General features: G+C 38.7%; 1 protein-coding gene across 1 annotated transcript in view; it reads right to left on the reverse strand.

The window, feature by feature from the left end:
• LOC150085099 (serine/threonine-protein kinase D3-like) overlaps nt 1–13314 on the reverse strand; it is a 224473-nt gene that overhangs the window by 82634 nt on the left and 128525 nt on the right. Inside the window, exon 13 of the mRNA XM_090375772.1 lies at nt 6520–6569. Coding sequence (XP_090231898.1) covers nt 6520–6569 — 50 coding nt within the window. The remainder of the gene's footprint in view (nt 1–6519; nt 6570–13314) is intronic.

Consider the following 13314-nt stretch of genomic DNA (forward strand, 5'->3'; position numbering starts at 1 on the left):
AGATGGATTTCATCCGCCTCAGGCACCTTTTTTTATGTTTAGTTTCAACAGTTTCTATTCTACTTCCCTTTCAATTATCACAAAATCATTTAGCTCCCTGTTAGAATTTAATAAACATCTGGCATTCCCTTCTTTAATTGACATAAAGTGAAACACAAGCAGTTGCTCTTGACAACTCAAAGGCTTTTGATCGTGTTTGGCATAAAGGTCTTCTAAACAAGATTCCATCTTATGGTTTTCCAACTGTTTTTTGTTATTGGTTATCCAGTTTTCTCTCTGATCGCTCACTGAAGGTGATGGTAGATGGCTCTCTGTCTTCTAAGTTCTCCACTAATGCCAGTGTCCCCCAAGGCTCAGTTCTTTCCCCCACTCTTTTTCTCTTGTATATTAATGACCTTCTTCTATTGACTGGAAATCCTATCCATAGTTTTGCCGATGATAGCACATTGCATTCCACTTTCCATTTTGAGAAACCTTGCCCTGCTCAATCAGCTTCAACTTCTCAAAAATCTGCTACCAATTCCTTAAATGCCGATCTCCAGGTAATTCTCCAGTGAGGCAATGACAACTTAGTTGATTTCAATCCTTCTAAAACTCAGTCTTATCTTATATCTTGCAAAAAGGATTCTTCTGCTCCTATGCTTATCTTTGATCAAAATGATATATCTCTTTTGGGGATTACCCTGACTTCTAATCTCTCTTGGAACAAGCACATTACAAATACTGCTTCCTCCGCATCTAAAAAACTTGGTTTTCTCTTTCGTTCTCGGCATAACTTTTCTTCCAAACAGCTGTTCACTCTGTACAAATTGCAAATTGCTCTACCATGGAATATTGGCTTTATAATTCCTGCTCTCTCTCTTTCAAAACAGTCCGAACATGTGCCGCCACCAGCCAACATCCATTTACTGTCCAACTTCAAACTCACAGAACCAACTTTTCATCTTCCTCGTTTATTCATTCCGCTGCCGTTTTCTGAAACAACCTTCCTTCATACGTATTTCCTGAAAATTACAGTCTACAGAAGTTCAAGTCAAATGTCAACATCTATAGTACTTATAGTACTTAGTACGCAAGCACGGTACTAAGTACTATAGGTTCTAATACCTCATGTGTTTGGGGTTTTTCATAAAAATAAATAAATAAATAAAAAATAATAAAACTGATTTCTTTTTGTGATTACATAAACAAATGATTCCTGCAAATGATAAGATGCAATATGATCCAAATGAGACTGACATCATTTTATTTTAAAAATATAGCAACATCTCTATTAAGAGAAGATTACACTGGATAATCAAAAAATACCGTTAACAGAATTACTTAACATTATTTAAATTATGATAATGGTACAGCAAGAAACATGTTATTGGTATTGGGTTTAACGAAACAAGGGCTACTAAGGCCAAATTGTGTCTATTCATTGTTTATTCACAAGGAACATATCGTTAGAGACATTAAATTATATGCTTCTGTAAATGCCAATATGTTTTAGATACAATAAAAGTTTTTCAATATTTGCTTCATTTCCAAAAAATTAGATAAATCAAGTGATATATTCAATACGGAGAATGACTGAAAAAGTGTTTGGTGGTTGAATGTAAGGGACAATCAACCAGAAAATGATGGACCGTAAGTTGCATCTGACAGGATGAGCATTGAAGTAGGGTTTCTCCCAATAATAGCAAGAGATGAGTATGAAGAGTGTGTCGAATTCTGAGTCTTGCCAATGCCACCTCCTCTTGTCTGTTTCATTGGAAGCCAGACAGCCACAGCTTTGGATTTTCTTTTATCTGGTAAAGTTTATTTTTGGTGTTACTTTTCCAGATCTGTGCCCATTTATGGTAGCACGCTTTGCATATGACAGACTTATAGTCTGTGTAACGAAGTTGAGGATGTTTAGTGGTAAAGTTAGCACTTTCATTTCCCAGAATGCCAAAATGGCCAGGGATCCAGCAAAAACTGACTGACTGATTGGACACTGCAAGAGAATAGCTGGGAATGAATCTATTTCAATGCAGGATGAGAAGAGGAGAAATTCTTCCTTATGGCAGAGACAGCACTGTGTAAATTATGGCAGATGAGATGGAAAACTAAATAATCTTACTAAGCACTAACTTAATGGCATATAATTCAGCTGTGAAGATGCTGCAAGCTAGCGGTACTGTGGCTGAACTTGTAGATAAAGGAAAAACTGCAGCAGCACCTACCATACTGTTAGTTTTGGAACCATCTGTATAAATTTTACAGGCATGGTTGTTCATAGTAGCAAGAGCTGAATATAACTGTCTGATATTGCAGGAAGGTATAATATTTTTCCTCACTGGAGAAAGGCAAGAAACATACAAAACTATTTACAGTAAAGCTCATGTACTGATTTATAATTTCACAACAGGTAAAAAATCATAAAAACATTTCAAATAAAATTAGCATTAGCATAGGCATATGATGCAAGAAAGCAAGCTTATATAGCATCAGTCAAAAAAAAAAAAAAACTCCCTTCCCATTTCACCCATCCGGTCACTCCAAATGTTTGTCTAGTTCAGCCTTAAATTTATTTGGGCTATCAACTTCCACAACAGATAAAAGTCTGTTCCAACAATCAACTACCTGCTGGATAAAGGAAAACTTCAGTACATTTATTCTACAACTGTCTTTCCTCAATTTGAATCTATGCCCCTCAGGTTCTTAATCTGAGCAAGTGGAAGTATCCTATCATCACTGAGCTTGCTCAAACCATGCAAGGCCTTGTACACTCAATCAGGTCACCTCACAGGTGCCTAGTCTCCAGATGCTGCAACTTACAGAACTTTAGCCTCTCTTGGTAAGAGAACCCCTTTGTTCCTCTCACCAATCTTGTTGCCCTTCTCTGTACTGGTTCTAACAACTTTACGTCCTTCCTAAAATGAGACCTCCACGCAGTACCTCCACACCTGTACGCAGTACTCAAGGTGTGGCCAGACCATTGCCTTATACAAAGGCATAATCACCTCCTTCTCTCTATTATCAAAATTCCTATATATCATTGACAAAACTCCATGACCTGCTCTGGCAGCCCGTCCGCAGTGCTCAGAGAAACTTCATATCTGACTGCACAATTGCCCCCAGGTATTTTTCATTCTCCACTTGCCTGAGTGTAGTACCACACAGTTGATACGTTTCTCTTGGGTTATTGCTACCCAAATGCAGTACTTTGTATTTGTCAATGTGAAATTTCCCTTGCCACTTCTCAGCCCATCTGCTTAACCTTTCTAGATCCTGTTGCAGTAGCATACTGTCTTTACTGCCATTAACAACCTTACCAACCTTTGTATCATCTGCAAACTTGGACATTAAGCCTGATATACTTTCATCGATATCATTGATAAATACACAAAACAACAATGGGCCCAGCACCAAACCCTGTGGACTCCACTAATAACATTAGTCCACGTAGGGCAGTGTCCATTTATTACAACTCTCTGCTGTCTCCCACTCAACCATCCCTTTATCCATTGCAGCAACTTGCCCTTAACACCATATTGTATAGCAGTCTTCCATGTGCAATAGTATCAAAAGCTTTCCTGAAATGCAAGTATATGATATAAAAATTATTTTTTGCTGAAAGTACTGAAACTGAAACACATTGGAAATTACTGTATGTAGATGTACTGTAGTAAATTTATCAACTTGCTGTGCAGTACGATAACTCCATAAGCAAAAAAAAAAAAAAAAAAAAAAAAAAAATATTATACAGAAAAATTAGTCAGTCATTAAATTTTGCTTGTTTTTTCCTGAATGAAGCTAAGTCTTTTATGCATATGGAATACATCAGTGTAGTCAGTATCCCACTGTTCTTGAAATGTCAGCACAATGTCTATCACTTACAGAACTTGAACGAATAATTTTTTTCCCCTTTCAAATGAATTGATTCACTCTCTCTTCATTTACTTCAGGACTTGAATGGTTTGTAAAACTTTCTGAGATCACAGGATCATAGAAAGTTCCATAGTAATATACAGTCAATAAAAAGTCATCTATTCCTTGAAACCCATATACATTTTTAACAAGTTGTAGATAGTTTACCACAGTTTTCTCATTAATTGTCTATTCCGTATCTGATGCATAATACTGCTGAATTGCATTGGCAGAATTTTTGCCCATTCCTTTGTAGTAAAACAGAGCATAGTTTAGGGTCCATAAATTTAACAGATAACATTCCTTCCTTGTTCCCTTTCATAAAAAAGAAAAGAAAATTTCTGCACTATTGGTGTTTTAAATTTTCAGCCACCCATAAATGGAAAGCAGTAACATTTAATGTACAAATATATATACATCACCCATTCTGAGCACTAAATTGTATGGATGAGATGGTGCATTATCAATCAAGAGAAGAGCTCACAAGAAAATTCATGTGACTGCTAATTGATCAACATTCAGCTTTTCACCATATATTTCAAGTTTGTTAGATGTTTCATGATCTTAAATTTTTCTGGCCATTCCTTGGAGTGCATGAAAAGATTAGTTGATTTTTAATTAACTAATATACATTTCACATTTCATAACAGCAAAGGTCTATAAATCAGTTTTTTATTTGTATTTCTACTGTCTTCAAAGGTGGCTTAAATAGCATGTATACTGCCATGTGTCACTCTGCTCATCGTGGACTAATGTTATTAGTGGAGTCCCTCAGGGCTCAGTGTTGGGTCCATTATTGTTTTCTGTATTTATAAATGATATTGATGATGGTATATCAAGCTTAATGTCCAAGTTTGCAGACGATACAAAGGTTGGCAGGGTTGTCAAGGACACTACTGACACTATGCTGCTGCAACAGGATCTGGAAAGGTTGAGCAGATGGGCTGAGAGGTGGCAAATGAAGTTTAACATTGACAAATGTAAAGTACTACATATGGGGAAACAGCAACCCCAGAGCAACGTATCAACTCTGTGGTACTACACTGCTACACTGACAGTGGTAGAGAATGAAAGGGACCTGGGGGTGGTTGTGCAGGCAGATATGAAGTTCTCTGAGCAGTGCAGACGGGCTGCAAGAGTAGCTCATGGAGTATTGTCAATGATATACAGGAATTTTTCCAGCAGGGATAAGGAGGTGATTATTCCATTGTATAAGGCAATGGTCAGGCCACACCTAGAGTACTGTATACAGGTCTGGAGGCCTCATTTCAAGAAGGATGTAGAGCTGCTGGGCAACAGACAGAGAAGGGCAACAAGATTAGTGAATGGAACAAAGGGGTGCTCTTACGAAGAAAGGCTTAAGTTTTGCAAATTACAGTGTCTGGAGACTAGGCACCAGCGAGGTGATCTGATAGAGGTGTATAAAGCCTTGAATGGTTTAAGCATGCTCAATGCTGATGGGATTCTTCCTCTAGCTCAGAAAAATTACCTGAGAGGGCATAAATTCAAATTGAGGAAAGACAGATGCAGGATAGATGTGCGGAAATTTGCCTTTAGCCAGCGGGTGGTTGGTTGGTGGAACAGACTTCCATCCCTTGTGGTGGAGGTTGATAGCCTAAATAAGTTTAAGGCTCAGCTGGATAGGTATTTTGAACGAACAGAGGGGTGAAGTGGAAGTGGTTTTTTTTTTTTTTTTTTGGCTGATGCTGCATAAGCTTGCTTTCTTGCATCAAATGCCTCTACTAATGCTAATTTGGAGAGGCCTGGGTTTCAATTCCCATCAATGAATGGAGGAATTTATAGACTCCTATCCTTAGTTAGATGTCTTACAGGCAAAGCCCCCATGGATGATTCTGGGTTTTTCTGCAAACATAACATATAAATCAGCATGTTGTGTATCCAAATATATGATATGGATATGAGTGACAAAGTCTAGTGTCTGCTGGTTCCATTCATAAACTAGAATCCATACCTTTGAATGTTGCTTGTTTCATCATTTTTCCTTTGGACATACCATGATGACAATTTTTGGCATACATCTTGGTATTTAAAAATATCTCTTACTGTCTTATATACCATATCATATTCAACAGTGATTTGAAACACATTCTTAATTTTCCACTCAATCACCAATTTTAAGTCTATTCTGTAATTGTCAAAACATTTTCTGTTTTTGTGGCATTTCATGTTTGAACATACAGTTTATCAAATCACTTTTATAACGATAACAGTATCTCACTCTGGAATAGTAGAGTGAGATAATATGGTCTCATTGTATAAAGTACTGGGACGAAAGAAAATTTATATTATTAAATGTATGAAATTAAGTTCTGAAGACATGTTGACTTTATGTCAATAAAATGTTTCCTCTCATTTTAATCCATTAGTGTCACAATTTCTTTTGGATTTGTGGACATGCAAGGTTATATTTAACTTCAATATTAGAATTTTGTTAAAACTAAGGTTTCCTAAACCACATTACCAAAAACGTATCAACTGTAAAGGTAATAAATGATGCATAATAATTCATATAATTACTTTCTTACATATAAAAAAAAAAAAGGAAAAAAACAAGGAAATTTGTGCTAAATAAAAAATAAAGGCTTCTAGAGTAATGCTTACAATGTTCTGATCCGAATTTTCTGTCCTGTTACTTCCCTCATGGTCAGGAACTGCAAAAACAGAATAAACAAGTTCTAACAGACAATCAGGTAAGTAAATTAAAATATAGCATTAGCCATATAGTGCAAGGAAGCTACAGGCTTTTGCAGCACTGGCCAAAAAAAAAAAAAAAAAAACAGAAGTGGATAAATACAATTAGTATTAGCAATGGCCACTGGTACAAGGAACGCTATGGCTTATGTTGCACCAGCCAAAAAAAAAAAAATAATAATAATAATAATACTAATTTGATAATAAAGAGCTATGAAGTGCTTAATAATTCCTATATTTTGTTATATTATGAAAACAACAGGGATTACCTTTATTTTTGATATAGAATGCTTCTTTTCCAACCCACTCTCCTAGTACAACCTGTTAACAATTCTTTGTGAAGGCGATATAAATTTTACAAAAAATGTGAAACACCTTTCCCACTCTCAGAACAGTAGTGTTCAGACCCCTCGGTTTCAATATTGAGCACTCAACCCAACTTCTGTCTTCAAACAGAAGTTGGGTTGACGGGAATGAAGAGAAATCACCCCATATTCATTAAGCTTTTTAGACCCTAAATTTTAATTTTAATGTCAATCTACAGGAACGAAAAGAATAATCACCCCATATTCATTAAGCTTTTTAGACCCCTAAATTTTAATGTCAATGTACAGGAATGCTCCATATTTATTAAGCTTTTTAGACCTTTAAATTTTAATGTCAATCTACGCAATGTTTTCCTTGCTGGCAAAGGTATGGTGTTTGAAGACAGAAGTTGGGTTGAGTGCTCAATATTGAGACTGAGAGGTCTGAACACTACTGTTCTGACAGTGGGGAAGATGTTCCACATTTTTTGTAAAATTTATATCACCTTCACAAAGAATTGTTAGCGGGTTGGACTAAAAGAGTTGGTTGGAAAAGAAGCATCCTATATCAAAAATAAAGGTAAAACCTGTTGTTTTCATAAACTAATAATAGTAAATAAATAAATAATAAATAAATAAAATAACAAAAAATAAATAAAATAATAATAATAAAAATCAACAAGAGAAAAGGAAATGGACGACCTATGCATTTCCCTCCTCTCTTTGAATGACCCGAGACTGTCAGCCTCTACCACCCATGTAGGTAACTTATTCCAGTAATTTATAACTCGCTGGCTAAAATAAAACTTCCTGCAATCCAGTCTAAACAACTCCCCCCACCCTATAACTTGAAATTATGACCCCTAGTTCTAGAATCATTTATAACCGTGAAAATTTCGTCCTTATTCATTTTGCTTATGCCTCTCAGAGCCTTAAACACCTCAATCAAGTCTCCTCTAAGGTGTCTAGTTTCCAAGCTCTGCAACCCACATATTCAAAGTCTTTCTTCATATGGACACTCTTTTGCCAATCTCACCAGGTGAGTTACCCATCTTTGGACCCTTTCAAGAAGTACAATGTCTTTCTTTAAGTGCAGTCTCCATATCTGAACACAGTACTCCAAGTGTAGTCTAACAATAAAAGGTAAAGTGCAGCCATTATCAACCCACTGCAGGATGGAAGCCTCCTCAACAATTCATGCTGAGGGAAATGGACCATAATCTGCCACGCTGGTCTAGTTGGCAGATAGACCGTATTCAGCAGTCAGGGGATTGAACCCCTGTCTACTCAAAGAGCGTGTGCTACTGCACTCCCGCTCCTGACCACTCAGCTACGGAGTCTAACAATAGCCTTATATAATGGGTTTATGATATCACTACTAGCGATTGTTCGATAAATCATCGATAGGACACCATGGGCCCTCCTTGTAACCAATGCTCGGAGAACTTCATATCTGACCATAATGTAATGCCCAAGTCCCTTTGCTCCACTACCAGCTTTAGTTCAACTGTGTAAGTTATTTTTGGGTTACTGTTCCCAAGGTGCAATACCTTACACTTTGCTGGATTAAAGCATAGCTGCCATTTTTCTGACCATCTCTGAAGTCTATCCAGGTCATTCTGAAGAAGCTCTGCTTGGCAGCAATCATTAACTACTCTGCCAATCTTCACATCATCTGCAAATTTAGACATCACGCCTCTATCTCTTCATCCATGTCATTTATGAAAATCAAAAACAACAGTGGTCCTAATACTGCAGCGCCTCCGTAGCCAGGTGAGCAGGAGCAGCAGTGCGTAGCACAGCTTCTTGATTAGACAGGGGTTCGAGCCCATGCCCACCAAATATGGAGGATGCGGAAAGGTCAGGGAATGACCACCGCATATCACCGGAGCAATATGGCCTTAGTTGCTAATGCTCCAAATAACAAACAAACAATATCTCCAAATAGGCCTACAAGGCTGGGTGGTAGATGACTTTCATCAACTGGTGAAATACCACCACTTTTCTTATTGGAGGCTTGAAGTGGTGAAACCCATGTTTAGTCTCTAGAGCAAAGTTTCCGGCATCCCCCTCTCCCCATACTTCTCCTTCAACCCATGCATGGTACAAAGTACTATAGGTTTTGATACCTTTCGTGTTTGGGGGTTTCATAAAAAAAAAAAAAAAATTCACATTGAGCAATTAGACTTTACACCAGCCGGTATTTAAATAAACAAATTTCAATCCAGCAACTAAAACACTTTATTTACGATAAAATAAAATAAAATACTAAAATACCGTAACAACTGTATCTTTCGGAGACAGTGGTCTTCTTTCTCAACAGCATACTTCTGCTGTGCGGCACATCCTTAAATAGTAGATCCGCGGCACTCATCACATGGTTCCTCAGGAATATGGCTCAGGAGCGCGCTAGCTGAAACCGTTCATCTCTACCATGAACAACGGTTTCAAAGAGGGGATGTAGACATACACCCCTGTCTCTATTAATGGAATGCTAGCTATATGTAAACTCTCAAGCCATTTACGGTCCCAGAACCCCTGTGCATGATCCGTGATGACAGCATCCTCCGGGGAAATTTGATGTTGCTTCTCCCAGAAGTGTTCTGCCATGGCAGACTTCCCATAGTTTGCGGACTTTATTGCATTCATATGCTCCCCCAGACAGTCTTTCAGTCATTGCCCCATCTCACCTACATAACACACCCCACAATCTGGGCATTTAATTTCGTATACCACCCCACTGTTGACTTCTTTCGTTATGGGGGTCTTTGACACGGGATATCACTGTATGCAACCTCCGTCCCGGGGGTTGCACACAGCGTATCTGGCACCCCCGAATTATTCGTGCAATGTGGTCTGAAAGGCCTGGATAGTAGGGAATGTATGCAGTGCTCACAGGGGTGAACGGCTCAGTACGGGTGGACTCTGCTCCTCTAATAAATCTGTCCAATACCCTCTGGGGGTAGCCGCATTTCTTGAGGTCTGCTGTGACATGAATAATTTCGTTATCTTTATCCTCGGAGGTGCTACAGTGGGACCACACCCTATCAACTAAAGCCTTGACAACACTATCCTTGTGTTGGCTGGCTTGTGCCGAGGTATAATGGGTATATTGGACCCTGGTGGGCTTTCTAAACACCTTTGTCTTGAGCCTACAACCATCCCTAATTACCAACATGTCAAGGAATGGTAAGGTTCCCACTGCTCCCACCTCCGAAGTAAATCCTCCCCTTTTGTATAATGGTGAATGTGTCATCAACAAATCTTTTCCATTTATGCATGGGAAATTCCAAACCCTCAAAAATTCTGACTTCCAACTCTTCCATAGCTAAGTTAGCCACTACGGCACTAATGGGGGAACCCATGACTATGCCATGGACCTGCCTATACATGACATCTTGGAAATCCATGGTGGTACTGGATAAACAAAACTCCACACCTTCACAAATATCATTAACACTTAGAGGAGACCTAGTACTTAACAATACATCCTTTTCTAATGCCATTCTAACACAGTGGACTCCGAATTTGATAGGGATACAAGTAAACAATGATGTAACATTGAAAGAAATCATAATTTCGTCTTCTCGTATAGTCTGTCCTTTCATTCGATGTTACATCATTGTTTACTTGTATCCCTATCAAATTCGGAATCCAATGTGTTAGAATGGCATTAGAAAAGGATGTATTGTTAAGTACTAGGTCTCCTCTAAGTGTTAATGATATTTGTGAAGGTGTGAAGTTTTGTTTATCCAGTACCACCATGGTTTTCCAAGATGTCATGTATAGGCAGGTCCATGGCATAGTCATGGGTTCCCCCATTAGTGCCATAGTGGCTAACTTAGCTATGGAAGAGTTGGAAGTCAGAATTTTTGAGGGTTTGGAATTTCCCATGCATAAATGGAAAAGATTTGTTGATAACACATCACCATTATACAAAAGGGGAGAGAGGATCAGGTACTTGATGTACTTAATAGCTTCTCCCCTTTTATTAAATTTACTTCGGAGGTGGAAGCAGAGGGAACCCTACCATTCCTTGACGTGTTGGTAATTAGGGATGGTTGTAGGCTCAAGACCAAGGTGTTTAGAAAGCCCATGTGCCGGGGTCAATATACCCATTATACCTCGGCACAAGCCAGCCAACACAATGATAGTGTTGTCAAGGCTTTAGTAGATAGGGTGTGGTCCCACCGTAGCACCTCCGAGGATAAAGATAACGAAATTATTCATGTCACGGCAGACCTCAAGAAATGTGGCTACCCCCAGAGGGTGTTGGACAGATTTATTAGAAGAGCAGAGTCCACCCGTACTGAGCCGTTCACCCCTGTGAGCACTGCATACATTCCCTACTATCCGGGCCTTTCAGACCACATTGCACGAATAATTCGGGGGTGCCAGATACACTGTATGCAACCCCCGGGACGGAGGTTGCACACAGTGATATCCCGTGTCAAAGACCCCATAACGAAAGAAGTCAACAGTGGGGTGGTATATGAAATTAAATGCCCGGATTGTGTTATGTAGGTGAGACGGGGCTACGACTGAAAGACCGTTTGGGGGAGCATATGAATACAATAAAGTCTGCAAACTATGGGAAGTCTGCTGTGGCAGAACACTTCTGGGAGAAACAACATCAAATTTCTCCGGAGGATGTTGTCATCACGGATCATGCACAGGGGTTCTGGGACCATAAATGGCTTGAGAGTTTACATATAGGGGCAGCTAGCAATTCCATTAATAAAGACAGGGGTGTACGTCTACATCCCCTCTTTGAAACTGTTGTTCATGGGCGAGATGAACGGTTTCAGCTAGCACGCTCCCAAGCCATTTCCGGTTCCGGTGAATAAATGGGAAATTCCAACCATATTCCTGAGGAACCATGTGACGAGTGCCGGGGATATGCTATTTAAGGATGTGCCACACAGCAGAAGTATGCTGTTGAGAAAGGAGACCACTGTCTCCGAAAGCTACAGTTGTTACGGTATTTTAGTATTTTATTTTATCGCTTTTATCATCATATTTTATTTTACATTTCTTATTTCATTGTAAATTAAACCACATCAGTTTTAGACTATTATATTTTTATCTGGAAATTTTATTTTATTTTATTGTAAATAAAGTGTTTTAGTTGCAGGATTGAAATTTGTTTATTTAAATACCAGCTGATGTAAAGTCTAATTACTCAATAACTAACAAACAAACAAACAAACAAACAAACCTAATACTGATCCTTGGGGAACCCCACTTCTTACATCAACCCAATCTGAGGAATAACCATTTATCACAACCCTCCACCTCCTGCCCTGAAGCCACCCTGCTATCCATCTAAGGATTTTCCCTGTGATTCCAACCTGTTACAGCTTATAAAGTAACCGCTCATGTGGGACTGAGTCAAATGCGTTGCTGAAATCCAAATAAATGTTGAAATTATTCCCTAAGTCCAGTTCTTGAGTGACCCTGTAAAAATAGCTATCCAGATTGGTTAAACATGATTTTCTCTTTACAAAACCATGCTGAGTATCCTTCAGAATTCCATTTCTATCGAAATGATCCTAAACTCCGACTTTGATCATTGTCTCCATGGATTTTCCCTACTACTGAAGTTAGACTAACCAGCTGGTAATTTTCCACTTCACTCTTAGAACCGCCCTTATATATTGGAGACACATTGGCACTATTCCAATCCAATGGAATCACTCAAGTCCAGCGATGCCCTCATAATTAGCCTCAATGGTTCAATGCACTCGCTTGCCACCTCCCATAAGATTATAGGGTAAATGCCATCAACCTCAAGAGCCGTATTGGCCTGTAGGCTCAAAAGTTTTTTCATTAAATAAATGTATGAAATTTCAACGTCATTAATTAAATTTTTTTCAATACTTCACTCCCATATTTTCTCATTGACGTGAAGGGATTTTCTTCTGTAAATATCGATGCAAAGTAACTGTTGAGTTCATGTGCAATTTCAGCTGGGGTATCTAATATTATCCCATGTCCATTACATAAGGATCCGATCAAGTTTGTCCTTCTCTCCTTTGCATTTATATATGTGAAGAATTCCTTATCACTCCTCTGTTCTCTTTGCCAGCCTAACCTTTTCAGTGGCATTATTACAGATCAATTTGTAGCTGTTATAGGCTTCAGTACTTCTTATTGCTCTGTGGCATTAGCATTAGTAGAGGCATTTGATGCAAGAAAGCAAGCTTATGCAGCATCAGCCAAAAAAAACAAAAAAAAAAAAACCACTTCCACTTCACCCCTCTGTTCGTTCAAAATACCTGTCCAGCTGAGCCTTAAACTTATTTAGGCTATCAACCTCCACCACAAGGGATGGAAGTCTGTTCCACCAACCAACCACCCGCTGGCTAAAGGCAAATTTCCGCACGTCTATCCTACATCT

Source organism: Mastigoproctus giganteus, chromosome 6 (genome assembly GCF_048544385.1).
Source record: "Mastigoproctus giganteus isolate SK-2022 chromosome 6, ASM4854438v1, whole genome shotgun sequence".
Lineage (NCBI taxonomy): Eukaryota > Metazoa > Arthropoda > Arachnida > Uropygi > Thelyphonidae > Mastigoproctus > Mastigoproctus giganteus.